Source organism: Rhinoraja longicauda, chromosome 32 (genome assembly GCF_053455715.1).
Source record: "Rhinoraja longicauda isolate Sanriku21f chromosome 32, sRhiLon1.1, whole genome shotgun sequence".
Classification (NCBI taxonomy): Eukaryota; Metazoa; Chordata; class Chondrichthyes; order Rajiformes; family Arhynchobatidae; genus Rhinoraja; species Rhinoraja longicauda.
The window spans coordinates 7,793,767-7,809,920 of record NC_135984.1 but is presented as its reverse complement, the minus strand read 5'-3'; the positions used below and the strand labels follow the sequence as shown (position 1 = coordinate 7,809,920).

At 44.3% G+C, this 16,154-nt stretch overlaps 1 protein-coding gene across 1 annotated transcript in view; it reads right to left on the bottom strand.

The window, feature by feature from the left end:
- adamts15a (ADAM metallopeptidase with thrombospondin type 1 motif, 15a) overlaps positions 1-16,154 on the bottom strand; it is a 51,708-nt gene that overhangs the window by 32,344 nt on the left and 3,210 nt on the right. Inside the window, exon 2 of the mRNA XM_078427004.1 lies at positions 12,549-12,937. Coding sequence (XP_078283130.1) covers positions 12,549-12,937 — 389 coding nt within the window. The remainder of the gene's footprint in view (positions 1-12,548; positions 12,938-16,154) is intronic.

The window sequence follows — 16,154 nt, the reverse complement described above, 5'->3', positions numbered from 1 at the left end:
CCACCATCAAAGGGATTTATCGGAGTCGCTGACTCAAAAAGGCAGCCAGCATCATCAGAGACCCACACCACCCTGGCCACACACTCATTTCGCCACTGCCATCGGGAAGAAAGTACAGGAGCCTGAAAACTGTAACGTCCAGGTTTAGGAACAGCTTCTTCCCTTCAGCCATCAGGCGATTAAACACTACAACCGCAAATCAGCTCTGAACTACAATAGACTATTATTATTATTATTATTATTATTATTATTATTATTATTATTATTATTATTATTATTATTATTATTATTATTATTATTATTATTATTATTATTATTATTATTATTATTATTATTATTATTATTATTATTATTATTATTATTATTGTTATTGTTGTTGTTGTTTTTGTTGTTTTTGTTATTATTATTATTTACAGTGTACTGTGTTTACATATTCTGTTGTGCTGCAGCAAGTAAGAATTCCATTGTTCTATCTGGGAACACATGACAATAAAACACTGTTGACTCTTGATTTGAAAACCAGAGGGTTTAAGGTGAGAGGGACAAGATTTGTTAGGAACATGAGGGGCAACTTATTCACTCAGAGGGTGATGGATATATGGAACGAGCTGCAAGAAGAGGTAGCTGAGGGAGATACTGTAACACCATTTGAAGGACACTTCGGAATGGCTAGGAAAGGCTCAGAGGGATATGGGGCAAACGCAGGCATAAATTGATCCCCTACTTTAGGTTATTGTTATCAATCTATTAAAGTAATTTATTGTGTGCAGAACTTTGAAAGGTGCGATATTCTGTCCTCAAACAGAAATTCTGCATAGATCCATGTATTTTTTTCTTGGCAGACACAAGGAACTGTAGATCCCTGTTTACAGCAAGCAAACACACAAAGTGCCGGAGTATCTCAACTGGTCAAGCAGCTTCTCTGGAGAACATGGAGTCTGAACGCAAAACGTTGTGTATCCATGTCCTCCAGGGATGTTTAGTTGAGTTTATTTTAGTTTAGTTTAGTTTATTGTCACGTATACTTGAGCTACAGTGAAATCTTTTTGTTGTATGCAAACCAGTCAGCGGAAAGACAATGCATGATTACATTTGAGCCATCCGCAGTGTACAGATACAGGATAAAGGGAATTTAGATTTAGAGATACAGCGCGGAAACAGGCCCTTCGGCCCACCGAGTCCGCGCCGCCCAGTGATCCCCGCACATTAACACTATCCTACTACACACACTAGGGACAATTTTTACATTTTACCCAGCCAATTAACCTACATGCCTGTACGTCTTTGGAGTGAGGGAGGAAACCGAAGATCTCGGAGAAAACCCACGCAGGTCACGGGGAGAACGTACAAACTCCGTACAGACAGCGCCCATAGTCAGGATCGAACCTGAGTCTCCGGCGCTGCATTCGCTGTAAGGCAGCAATTCTACCGCTGCGCCACCGTGCAGTCCGTGCCATACCATGAATAACATGAATAACGCTTAGACAATAGACAATAGACAATAGGTGCAGGAGTAGGCCATTCAGCCCTTCGAGCCAGCACCACCATTCAATGCGATCATGGCTGATCACTCTCAATCAGTACCCCGTTCCTGCCTTCTCCCCGTACCCCCTCACTCCGCTATCCTTAAGAGCTCTATCCAGCTCTCTCTTGAAAGCATCCAACGAACTGGCCTCCACTGCCTTCTGAGGCAGAGAATTCCACACCTTCACCACTCTCTGACTGAAAAAGTTCTTCCTCATCTCCGTTCTAAATGGCCTACCCCTTATTCTTAAACTGTGGCCCCTTGTTCTGGACTCCCCCAACATTGGGAACATGTTTCCTGCCTCTAATGTGTCCAATCCCCTAATTATCTTATATGTTTCAATAAGATCCCCCCTCATCCTTCTATATTCCAGTGTATACAAGCCTAATTGCTCCAGCCTTTCAACATACGACAGTCCCGCCATTCCGGGAATTAACCTAGTGAACCTACGCTGCACGCCCTCAATAGCAAGAATATCCTTCCTCAAATTTGGAGACCAAAACTGCACACAGTACTCCAGGTGCGGTCTCACCAGTGCCCGGTACAACTGTAGAAGGACCTCTTTGCTCCTATACTCAACTCCTCTTGTCTAGTGCAAGATAAAGTCCAGTCCAGTTAAGTTCGATCAAAAATAGTCCGAGGGTCTCCAATGAGCTGGATAGTAGTTCAGGACCGTTCTCCAGTTGTTGCTGGGATAGTTCAGTTGCCTGAGAACAGTTGTGACGAAACTGTCCCTGAATCTGGAGGTGTGCGTGTTCACACCTCTATACCCTTTGCCCGATGGAAGAGGGATGAGAGGGAGTGGCCAGGGTGCGACTTGCCCTTGATCTTGCTGCTGGCCTTGCCGAGGCAGCGTGAGGTGTCAATGGAGTCAATGGAAGGGAGGAATTACTCCGGCACTTTGTGTATGTTTGGGGTTTTTTCCTGATCATTACATTTCAACATCAGTGTGGAAAAACAGCAAACAAAAAGGAGAGAAGCTGAGACGAAAATAAACAGAGGCACAGCGACATTTCCATCTTACTGCCAAAGCTGTGGCAATTGCTAACGCAATGTTATTCCCATATAAGGTCTTTGAACCTCATCTCTGGCAGAACACCGAGAACAGAGTGCAGCCACTGATGAAACACACTGGTGAACAAACACTCTTCACTCATTGTGAAAACTTAGTTCTGATGGAGGGCTACATCCCAAAGACCTCATTCTAAACACGAACTAAAATTAATAGGCCTCAGTCTTTTGTTTCGAAGAACATTACACGCTAGTTTAGTATCCAGATGACAGGATGCTGCAAATTAGCATTTTATAACCCTTGTCTATTGGCAGTCAGCAATTGTGTAAGAAGGAACTGCAGATAGACACAAAAAGCTGGAGTAACTCAGCGGGACAGGCAGCATCTCTGGAGAGAAGGAATGGGTGACGTTTCGGGGTGAGACCCTTCTTCAGACTGGTTAGGGATAAGGGAAACGAGAGATACAGACGATGATGTAGAGAGATAAAGAACAATGAATGAAAGGTTTGCAAAAAAGTAACGATGATAAAGGAAGCAGGCCATTGTTAGGTGTTTGTTGGGTGAAAACGAGAAGCTAGAGTGACTTGGATGCAACTTGAGAACCTCTGTTACGTTTTTGCATATCTTTCATTCATTGTTCTTTATCTCTCCACATCGTCTATATCTCTCGTTTCCCTTATCCCTAACCAGTCTGAAGAAGGGTCTCGACCCGAAACGTCACCGATTCCTTCTCTCCAGAGATGCTGCCTGTCCCGTTGAGTTACTCCGGCTTTTTGTGTCTATTTGCAGTCAACAATTGTTCTCAGTGATGTTGACGAAGAAAGAATCAGATTTTCTTTTGCATTATTTTAACTAAATTTTGAAATTATGTTTGATATCAAATCGAGAGGGGAAAGAGAAACTTTTCTGGAATCCATTCAACATTAATTGCTTCTCAGAGCCACATTCTCCTGGGATTGAGGCAATTGGGATGTAGTCTTATGATCACAACCAGTGTTTTATATGTGCAGTAATGACTTCATAATCTTTACTTGGAAAATTGCTTAAGGAGTAATTTTATATAGCATTCCCTGTCCCTGGTTTAAAATTAAAATCAACAGTCTCAAATTAAAGAGCGTTTAGCGCAAAAAAAACATTTAAAGAGAAAGATTCTCCTGATGATTTATTATAATAAAGCTCATAGTTCATGACAGAGTTCATGAACACCTACATCTACATTTAGTTTAAGCTTAGTTTACTTTTGCGATACAGCGCAGAAACAGGCCCTTCGGCCCATCGAGTCCATACCGAGCGGCAATCCCTGCACACTTATACTATCCTACGCACACTAGAGACAATTTACTACTATGCCAAGCCAATTAACTTACAAATCTGTACGTCTTTGCAGTGCGGGAGGAAACTGGAGCTCCTGGAGAAAACCCACGCAGATCACTAGACTCTCACTAATGAAAACATCGTCTCCACATCCACTCCATCCAAGCCTTTCACTATTCGGTAAGTTTCAACGGGATCCACCATCATCCTTCTAAAGACTAGCGAGCACAGGCCCAGAGTAGTCAAGCACTCGTCATACTTTAGCCCAATCATCCCTAGGATCATTCTCTTAAACCTCCCCTGGACCCTCTCTCTAAAAGCAAGCACATCCCTCCTCAGATATGTGGCCCAAAGCTTCTCTCAATACTCCAAATACAGTCTGACCAGCACCTTACAAAGCCTCAGTATTACATCCCTGCTTTTATGTGCTTGTCCTCGCAAAATGAACGTTAACATTGCATATGCCTTCCTGACTACCGATCGAATAAAATCCCTGAAATCTTGGCAGCTTTGTTGAGTTTCCACTGTTGCTTCTTGGTCGGTCTGCACTGGAGATAAAAGTTTCATCTGCACAGCATCCCCCGAGTGGGGCACTGAACTCTGAGCCCTGCGATAAACTCAGATCAATGGTATCCAAATTCACTTTGAAGTCTTCACATTAGCGGAGTCGGCACGAGTGGTCATCACTCAAAGCCTCTCTCCGGGTCTTTGTACGTGTTCCCACGGACAAAACACACTCTTGATCGAATGTAACTGCACAGGCCCACCACCCTCTGCTTGTTGTGCAATAAATACTGAGACGCTCTAGGGTCTGAAAGGTCCAGCATTATCAGAGATGAAAAATATCACGTGGCAGAACAGCCTCATAAATACTGCTGCTCGAATGTCAAGCTTACAACAGCAGTTGATGAATAATCTACTTCCTAGATAGAAATAGTGTGATAATTGCAGATTCCGAAATATTACCACACTGAGTTTGATTGGCAAATCTGCTCCCACTTCTAGGGTCCATTTCGCAGAGATAGAGTCACAGAGTCTTACAGCCTGGAAACAAGCCTTTTGGCCCAACTTGCCCACACCGGCCAACTTGCCCCGGCTACACTAGTCCCTGCACTCCTGCCTGCATTTGGCCAATATCCCTCCATACCTCTCCTATCCACCTTTAAAAGACATTTGGACAGACACCTGGAGAGGAAAGATTTAGAGGGATGTGGGCCAAACATGGGCAGGTGGGCCGTGTGTAGATAGTGCATGTTGGTCAGCATGGGCAAGTTGGGTGAGGGGCCTGTTTCCATGCTGTATGACTGAAATGCAGTCAGATCAGTGTCAATGCGTACAATTCATACGCGTATGTCACAGCAAGTGACACAGAAAGCTAACAGAATGTTCTCAGTTATAGCTTGGGGAACTGAAGACAAATGTAAGGAGCTCTCGCTTCAATTATATCTGGCACTGGCAAATCCACATCAGGATTACTCTGCACTCCATGGTCTCCTTATTTAAGGAGGGATGTTAATGACTTGGAAGCAGTTCAAAGAAGATTCTTTGCACTAATCCCTAAAATAAAGGGCATGTTGTTATCTACTGGAGTTTAAAAGAATGAAAAAGGATGATTGAAACATAAAATTCCGGTTTAGATCTAAAGAGGATGTTTCTTAGGTATAGAACGATTGACCCTCTTAGCCGGATACTCCAGCTTCCACCCATGTCCCAAAGATGTGTGGATTTGTAGGTTAATTGGCTTCTGTAAATTGCTCTTAGTGTGTAGGGAGTTGATGAGAAAGTGGGATAACACAGAAGGGTGTGGAGGCCAGGTCAATGGATATTTTTCAGGGTGAGGTGAATAGATTCTTGATTAGTATGGGTGTCGGGTTATGGGGAGAAGGTGGGAGAATGGGGGTGAGAGAGAAAGATGGATCAGCTATGATTGAATGGCGTAGACCTGATGGGCTGAATGAACTAAATCTACTCCTATCACTTTTGAACTTAGAACTAGTGTGAACGGGTGATCGAGTGTCAGTGTGGATTTGATGGGCCGAAGGGCCTGTTGCCAGCTGTATCTCCAAGCTAAGCTAAACTAATGCATTAGCTGTAAGTTCACAAGCAAGTGCACTCTGGGCATGGAACCAATTTCAAAGGAAGATCGGTCTGACAGTATACAATTGCACTTCTCAGGAACTATTTAAGCCATGATGGGACTTATCAATTTGTAGTATAATCTTAAACAGAAGCAACTGAGTCTCAGGGCTTTGAACTCCAACTGAAAGGAAAATATAAAATACTAATCCTGATAATGGAAGTGAAATAGAAGAGTTTCTACTCCACATTATTTCTGTGCTTATATATTATGGTGAAAGCACTTACCACATTCCTCTGTCTAATACGTTAAGGAAAACAATAATTTTATGAGTAAACTAGCTAACACATATATTTAGTGGCTTAGGAATTTGACATTAATGCATTAAACATTTGTTTGATAATATCATTGCTTAAATTCCAGGTTCCACACAATGTGGAAAGAAATCATACACTTTGTGAATGGAGTTTCTAATATTCTGAGCCTAGACTTCCACTACCTCTGACTGTAAGAACTTTATTCCCAAGGCAGAATTGTCAAAGACTGGAGTGCTTAGCTTTGATGTCAAACACAGAAAATAGGTGCAAGAGGAGGCCATTTGGCCCTTCGAGCCAGCACTGCAAGGGGTCAAGTTTAAAGGAGATGGCCAGAGCAAGTTCTTTTACACAGAGGGTACTGGGTGCCTTGAATGTGCTGCTAGGGGCAGATGAGACATGTATTTGAGAGGCTTTTAGATAGGCACTTGGATATGCAGGGAATAGAGGGATATGGATCATTTGCTGGCAGATGAGATTAATTCGACTTGGCATTATGCTCGACACAGACATTGTGGGCCAAGGTGTCAGTTCTTGTGCTGTACTTTTCTATATCTCTATGATTAAATTATGGAAAACAAATTCCACCCAAATCCAGGCATATTTTGAAGTGCAATTTAGTTTTGTTGCATTTGTAATGAATTTGAAAATTGCCATTTTCCATTTTCCATCAAAAATGACTTAGGATCAGAATTCATTGTCAGGCAAAGCACAAAGCGCTGGAAGAACTCAGCAGGTCAGGCAGCATCTGTGGGGGGGAATTGACAGGTGATGTTTCAGGACGGGACCCTTCTTCAGACCCTTCCCTCCACAGATGCTGCATGACCCATTGAGTTCCTGCAGCACTTTGTGTTTTGCTCAACATTCCAGCACCGACAATCTCTTTAATCTCCAATGTTACACCAGTAAATGACAGAAATAGGTGCACAGTTATCCATAGATTACTGAATTTGTGCTTAAATATTTTTCAGTGTACTTAACCTGATGCTGTGAATCATTCGGAGGAGTGAGTAGGTTGGGTTACAGATACCTGCCAAAGATTGCCATCAGGGACCTCATTACAATGTAGTCAGTGAGCCATGGACATTCTATGGCATCAGCTTAGTTTAGTTTAGTTTAGAGATACAGCGTGGAAACAGGCCCTTTGGCCCACTGAGTGCACACTGACCATCGATCACCCCGTACATTGGTTCTATCCTGGTGTTCAAATCTGGCGACTCTGTATACTGGTTTAGTGTACTACTATTATACACGTACTGTATCTGAGATGTATATCTAATATGCACCCATGTGCTTATGTATAGTGTTACGTGTACTGAACTGTGTACAAAAATGAATTTCACTGTACCTCGCCACATGTGACAGACAATAACGTACTATTGAACACGAGGGACAATTTACAGAAGCTAATTAACCGACAGGCCCTCACGCCTTTGGAGTGCTGGAGAAAACCGGAGCACCCGGAGAAAATCCATGCGGTCACGGGGAGAACGTGCAAACTCCGTAAGACAAGCACCCGTGGGCAGGATTGAGCTTGGGTCTCTGGTGCTGTGAGGCTTGGGTCTCTACCGCTGCATCACCCAAAGCTGAAGGAGACTAGTTGGGTGCCAATGGCGAAGCTGTCACACATGGCCGTGGGCATGTAGTGCTAATGACGCCCAGGGGATGCTGCTTGGTCGTTGGCCGATTCGGTCAAGCTGACCACACAATTGGCAGAGAACGCTCAGCTCACCTTCCATTCACCACTACTTCAAGTCCACAATCAACGGTTTTCTCTGGGCCTGGAAAGTATCATTACATGCCAAACAAGAGCTGGAGTTGTCTGTGCATCTCTCCAGCTTCCCATGCAGTCGCATAAGGTCTGATTCTGGCCTCAACTCCACTTTCTTGCCGGTTTCCCACAACCCTCGATTCACCAATTGACCTCCAATCTTGAGCACACTTGCTGACTCAGCTTCCACCCTCCCAAGAGTATCTGAAGAGTTCAACGCCATCAGAGAGACGAAAATCCTCAATTCCATAATAAATTGGTAAACGGTTTGCCCTGTGATTCTGTCCCTGATCCTGGACACCTACCAAAGCAAAGATCCTCCAAAAATCATCCCGTCTAAATTCCTCCGTTTTAAACATTCAGACTAAATCTTCTCATTACTCTACAGCACAGCGATTATATATCCAAGCTTTTCAATCCTTCCCCTTCACTCTAAGAAGTATTTAGTTTGTTTGACAAACCTACCACCGTTGCTAAGTTATGGATGTAACTACCACCCTTGATCTGTACATCTGGGCTCCAGAGAGGAAATTGAAAGGGACGTAAGATTGGGTCTCACTCTTGCTTACATCCAAACTAGTTCTGCTGCACACTTGCATGACCACCGAGGAGCTGCACGGAGGTGATCTCCTGATGGTCTTCAGCAATGAAAAGTCTCACGGCACTCATTGTGTAGGCTAATTAAGAACGGCTTGTGTCGAGAACGGCCGAAAGTGGAAGTGGACATGGAGGGAAAGGTGAGGGGGAGAAAGTATTGGAAGCAGAGAAGAGGAGCAGAGAAAGGAATGTTGTTTTTCCCAATGATTACAATTAATTTTGTGTGAACCAGCGGAAAGAATGATCAATCTTGTTTCTTTTCAGTCGGATGGACCACTTCACACAAGCCCACGCTTCCATGTTGAAACATTGCCAGACTAAATCAAATGAAACTAAAGTCCGGGTGAGCATTGGGTATTTGGACCTGGCCGGGTAGATGTTTAATTGAGTTTGTATCCAAACCAAACACGTCTCATTAACAAGCAAACCATCAAAGGAAAAACTATTCTGTGAGCACAAGGAGAAACGAGGAGTTAATGGTTAATCGAGTAAAACACAAAAGCTGTTGAAATGAGTAGTGGGCAGAGACATCAGGGTCTGTGCTCCAGTGATCAAGAAATAGACCTGCTCAGGCATATTAATTTCTGACATATAAAAACAAATATGCATGAGCCTCCACATGGGTTGGGGATGCCAATTCAAGTCCATTTTAGTTCAGCTCACGGCTGAGACGTATACGAAGGAACTGCAGGTGCTGGTTTACACTGAAGATAGACCCAAAATGCTGGAGTAACTCAGCGGGACAGGCAGCATCTCTGGATAGAAGGAACGGGTGCCATTTTGGGTCAAAACCCTTCTTCAGGCTGAAAGTCAGGGGAGTGGGAGACATTGGGGAGAGGAAACCCTAAGGAAGGGGAAGGTGTCAAAACGTGACATGAAAAGAGATGCAGATCAAGCAAAATGTAAAATAGATCATTGTTAGCAAGGAGGCGACAATTTCTACATTTTCCCTGATCTGCTCTTTTGTTGTATCTTGTCAACACCTACCAGTTCCTTATTGCTGTATCTCCCTCTCCCCCTGACATTCTGTCTGAGGAAGGGTCTCGACCCAAAACGTCACCCACTCCTTCCATCCAGAGATGCTGCCTGTCCTGCTGAGTTACTCCAGCATTTTGTGTCTATTTTCAGCTCACTGTCGAGGCTTTTGCATTTGATGCATGTGCTCCAGAACAACAAAGGGAAGCAAGTCTACTCGAGCCATGAGCTTGTTCAAATAGCCATCCCCTTCACTCCAAAGCCCACCGCACTAAATACTATAGAATAACGAAATCCAGAAATCTAGATTATTTTTTGGCGGGATCAAATACACAATGGAAATATCAAGATACTTTTCTATTTATTTTGCTTGGAAGCATTGGATTTGTGATCTAAATGGACCATTGGTCTGGAACTGTGTTGGAAATCTGGAGAATTTCAATTAAAGACTACTCCGTTTAAAACAAAATGTACCACTGTCTCAGTCCCACTATCATGACCGTAGGACTTTAGAGTTTGACCTTGGAGATCACCTTCTTCAGGGCCTTTAAGAAGCTATGGTAGATATTCTTTTTCATAACCAGCAATACCCCTATCTGAACAATTCCGGCATAAGAAGGTAGATTCGGCAATGGTGACCATGTAACTATCCGACCGTGGGCGGCATGGTGCAACAACTGGTAGAGCTGCCACCTCACAGTGCCCGAGACCTGGGTTCAATCCAGACCTGTCCTCGGGTCTATGTGGAGTTTACACGTTCTCCCGGTGACCGGGTGGGTTTCCCCCTGTTGCTCCAGTTTCCTTCCATAATCCCAATAACGTGCGGGTTTGGAGGTTAATCGGCCCTCTGTAAAACTGCTTCTCGTGTACAGGGAGTCGATGAGAAATTGGTATAATATGGAACTAGTGTGAATGGGTGATGTGTGGTCGGCTGGACTCAGTGGGCTGAAGGGTCCTTTTCCTTGCTGCATTTCTAAACTAAATCCCAAAGATATGCAGGTCTGTAGGTTAATTAGCCTCCATAAATTGCCCCAGGGTATGTAGAGAGTAAGTGCAAAAGTGGAATAGCATAGAACTAGTGTGAATGGGTGACCGATGGTCAGCATGGATGTTGTGGGCCGACGGAGCCGTTGCCATGCTGTATCGCCAAACTAACCGAACCATCATAAAACTTATCTGGCAGCTTAACCTCCTTCTGGAGAAGGAGCGTTTACCTGGTCCGACCTCTGCATGACCCCCAGGTTCACAGCTCTGTGATGAACTCTTCACCACCACCTGAGCCAGCTGAGAGGTCGGGAGCAGTTGGAGGTGGCTAATGAATGCTGGCCTTGACAGTAACGCCCGGAGTGAGACAGAATAAACAAAAAGTGTCGCCGAAAGTGCTTGCTTCACCTATTTGTTTCTCTTACAGGAAGAGCCACGATGCATAATTTATTAGACATTAGTGTATCGTGGCAATTATTTGATGTATGTTGCAACTAAGCATCCAGATCACACTTTTACCTGTTTACAGAATAACGGATTAGACAATAGACAATAGACAATAGACAATAGGTGCAGGAGTAGGCCATTCAGCCCTTCGAGCCAGCACCGCCATTCAATGCGATCATGGCTGATCACTCAATCAGTACCCCGTTCCTGCCTTCTCCCCATACCCCCTCACTCCGCTATCCTCAAGAGCTCTATCCAGCTCTCTCTTGAAAGCATCCAACGAACTGGCCTCCACTGCCTTCTGAGGCAGAGAATTCCACACCTTCACCACCCTCTGACTGAAAAAGTTCTTCCTCATCTCCGTTCTAAATGGCCTACCCCTTATTCTCAAACTGTGGCCCCTTGTTCTGGACTCCCCTAACATTGGGAACATGTTATCTGCCTCTAATGTGTCCAATCCCCTAATTATCTTATATGTTTCAATAAGATCCCCCCTCATCCTTCTAAATTCCAGTGTACAAGCATAAAGAGGGGCCCGACGTGGGGGGGCCGCTGAGAGAACAAAATGGGGCCATTTGGGACTACATTGAACATTGTCGGCGCCCTTTACATAGCAACACTTTGCATACCTTGTGCACGGTGCGCAAAACAAAGAATTTCACTGTGATATGTCACATGTGATAATAAAGCATCATTCATTCATTCATTCATTCATTCATTCATTCATTCATTCATTCATTCATTCATTCATTCAGAAAAGTTAATTTTAAATGTAACAGATGGAGTGGATGTTCTGAAGTGGCGTTGTTTTTAAATCCAGGTACAACAGACCATTCCATCAAACTAGCCATTGAAATTCTTCCACACCTTCACATGGGGAAGACTGGGCTTAGCATACCTGTCGGGTTGTATCACAGCTTGGTTTGGGAACAGCTCTGCCCAAGACATTGCAGGGAGTTGTAGATGTAGCCCAGTCCATCACACATACCCGTCTCCCCACTCCATCTACACTTCACGCTGCCTCGGAAGAGCAGCGAACATCATCAAAGACCTGTCCCACCCCAGTCATTCCTTCTTCTCCCAGCTCCCATTGGGCCGAAGGTACAGAAGCTTGAAAGCGTACCCCACCAAGACTCAGGAACAGCTTCTTCTCCTCTGTTATCAGGCTTCTGAAGAGTCTTTCCATAAGCTAGACTACTGCCCGATTCACATAGATCCCATTGCAAACATTACACTTTGTCTCTGGAACTGGTGCGCTACGATGCTGAGAACTATATTCTACACTTTGTATTTTCGCCTTTGCTCTGCCTATTGCACTTGACTTGACGATTGTATTTATATATAGCATTATCTGATCTAATTGGATACCATGCAAAACAAAACTTGTCACTGTACCTCAGTACATATAATATGTACCAATAGTACATAAACATAGACCTAATGGAAAATAAAAATTCTCAAAATTGGAGACTGATTTTTTTTCTGCTCCTTGTGGATGTGAACATGGAGGAACACATGAAAGGCACACGTACCTGTTTAGTGAAGAGTACTGCAGTGTCATAGTGCTCTGGATTCTTATCATTGGCCTTGTTAAACTTCTTCTGCCAGGCACAGAAGTTCCTGAGGGTGAGTGCAGCATTGCTGGAGATCTTCGGGCCCTTCTCCTCGTGGTTGATGACCATGAACTTGACCACCATGATGCTGATGGGGTTGAGGATGCTGGGGTGTTTGTACAAGCGGGCAGCCACTGCCATCAACATGAGGACGTAGTGCTTGAGGTCATCGCCGTGGAAGTCGGCCATTGATTCATCAGCGACCACCAGGGTTTCCACGAAGCGGGGGATCGACGCAAACCTCTTGGATCTACTGTTCTTTTTGCCCACATGTTCTCCTTTAGGTGAATGATCCATGGTATGGGAGGCTTTAAAAGAAAAAAAATTAAAACGTTGGCAGAGTTTTACAAAACTCTTGCGTGTCATTTTGTTGTCATTTAACCTTCATAGAAACATAGAAATATAGAAAATAGGTGCAGGAGTAGGCCATTCGGCCCTTCGAGCCTGCACTGCCATTCAATATGATCATGGCTGATCATCCAACTCAGTATCCTGTACCTGCCTTCTCTCCATACCCCCTGATCCCTTTAGCCACAAGGGCCACATCTAACTCCCTCTTAAATATATCATATCATATCATATCATATATATACAGCCGGAAACAGGCCTCTTCGGCCCACCAAGTCCGCGCCGCCCAGTGATCCCCGTACATTAACACTATCCTACACCCACTAGGGACAATTTTTACATTACATTTACCCAGCCAATTAACCTACATACCTGTACGTCTTTGGAGTGTGGGAGGAAACCGAAGATCTCGGAGAAAACCCACGCAGGTCACGGGGAGAACGTACAAACTCCTTACAGTGCAGCACCCGTAGTCAGGATCGAACCTGAGTCTCCGGCGCTGCATTCGCTGTAAAGCAGCAACTCTACCGCTGCGCTACCGTGCCGCCCATATAGCCAATGAACTGGCCTCAACTGGGCATTAAATGGGCACTAGTTTTATTCGTTCAAAGTAAAATTGTCACGTAAAAAAATCATTAAAAATGGTTCAATGGTTCATTTATTGTCACGTGTACCAAAGATACAGTGATATTTTGCAAATAGAACAGTAAGATTATTGCCATACATAAAGCCAATCCCTGATTAAGAAATACACCTGAATGACAATATAATGAGACACGGATAGATAAAACAGGTTTTATATTGTTATATTGAGATTGAAGAAGGGTCCTGACCTGAAACATCACCTATCCATGTTCCCCATAGATGCTGCTTGACCTGCTGAGATACTCCAGCATTTGCTGCCTTTTTTTAATACTGTTATTTATTGCTCATACCAGCCTTCTCAGTTCCCAAAAATGCATATCTAATAAAGTTGGGATCAATACAGGATCTGTGATGGGCACGATTAATTAAATATGGCAACCAGGTGATATCATTCTAAACATTATTATCTGTATATTAAATAATTGCAACATGATTCTTGCAGATCCTTTGGCGATTTCAGGGTGGTACAGTGGCGCAGTGGTAGATTTGCTGCCTTACAGCGCCAGAGACCCGGGTTCGTTTCTGACCTTGGGTGCTGTCTGTACGTAGTTTGTACATTTTCCCCATGACCAGCATGGGTTTTCTCCAGGGTCTCCGGTTTCCTTCCATGCTCCAAAGACGTACAGGTTTGTAGGTTAGTTGGCTTTGGTAAAATTGTAAATTGTCCCTAGTGTGTGTGGGATAGTGTTAGTGTGCGATGATCGCTGGTCGACGGGGACTCGATGGGCTGCAGGGCCACTGAAACTAAACTTCAGTGTCTTCTGAACAACTCCCACTGTGCGAAAAAAATCCTAACAATGTTACGCCTCTTCAAGTACTTTTTTAAATAGTAAGCTCACCCACTATTCACAACTGACATGATCCTACAGGTATTTCCCCAGGTATATATTTAGTTTAATCCTTAAATGATTAAAAAGCAAAATATTCATATATTTCACATTTGAAACTTTGATCGTAAGTTTTCAACTTCGACTTTATTTTTGTTCTTATCCCAGTTGTTACTCCATGCTCTGAAAAATGTTTAAAACTTTTAAAGTGTTGCTAACTACTTCCTGGTTTGTTATCCAAGAATTCTTCAATGTAATTCTTCAATGTTTGCAAGCACTATTGAAACATTTAAGAAACATGGATAGGACAGGTTTAGAGGGATGTGGGCCAAATGCAGGCAGGTGGGACTGGTGTAGATTGGGGCATGTTAGTCGACATCGGCAGGTTGGGCCGAAGGGCCTGTTTTACTCACTGTGTGCCTCTGTAATTGGCTGCTCGGCCCCATTGACGAAATTTTGGCTGCAGGGCTCAGGGGATCCCTGCGAACTGATGACCAGTGGCTGATGTGGAGGGAATTTCCATGCCCGGCAGTGCGGTTATTGATTGCTGAGTGCCAAGTCCTCTGGATACAGGTACTGACAGGTGCAAGATACACCAATCTGTACGGATGTATCTCACTTAAGAAGCAGAATTGACCGCAAAGCACAGATTTCGTGTCATGTAGGGATAGGGATAGGGGTAAGTGAAATGTTACAAGGAGCAATGAAATTATGGGAGTTCATGTGTTCTAGGAGCAGAATTAGGCCATTCGGCCCATCAAATCTGCTCCGCCATTCAATCATGGCTGATCTATCTTTCCGATTCAACTCCATTCTCCTGCCTTCTCCCCATTGCCCCTGGCACTCTTGCTAAACAAGAACCTGTCAATCTCTGCCTTAAAAATATCCATTGACTTGGCCTCCACAGCCTTCTGTGGCAATGGATTCCACAGATTCACCACCCTCTGACTAAAGATATTCCTCCTCGTCTCCTTTCTAAAGGTACGTCCCTTTATTCTGAGGCTATGGCCTCTGGGAAGGGGGGGGCATTAGATGTCGGGTGACGGCGATGACTGGGCTTCAGGGCTGCAGGAGGGATAGACGAACGGTCCCAGGGCAGAACGGCCGCATTGAATAACGCATGGAAGCATCGCCGGGGGAGGCTTCCCTGCTGAGGTTCACTATCTGTCAGCAGCGGGGCAAAAGGTCGTAAGATCATATGGAACAGGAGTAAAATTTGGCCATTCGGCCCATCAAGTCTTACTCCCCCGTTCAATCATGGCTGATCTATCTCTCCCTCCTCACCCCATCCCCTGTCTTCTCCCCATAACCTCTGACACCTGTACTCTGCACCACTCAGCGGACTGGCACTGCGGTGGGCAAAGGGTTAACGGGGGCCGGCTCGGGAGCTGCTGCTAAACCCGCAGGAAGATGCGGGATCCACGGCGTCGCTGTTCAGAGGAGACAGATGCACGCTTGCTCCGGGAGTCAGTGGGATCAATAACTTCACTATTGAGATCGATAACTCGAATATTGGGATCGATAACTCGAATATCGGGATCGATAACTCGATTACCGGGATCAGTAACCCAGTCACTAGGATCGATAACTCGATTATTGGGATCGATAACTCGAATATTGGGACCGATAACTCGATTATCGGGATCAGTAACCCAGTCACTAGGATCGATAACTCGATTATTGGGATCGATAACTCGAATATTGG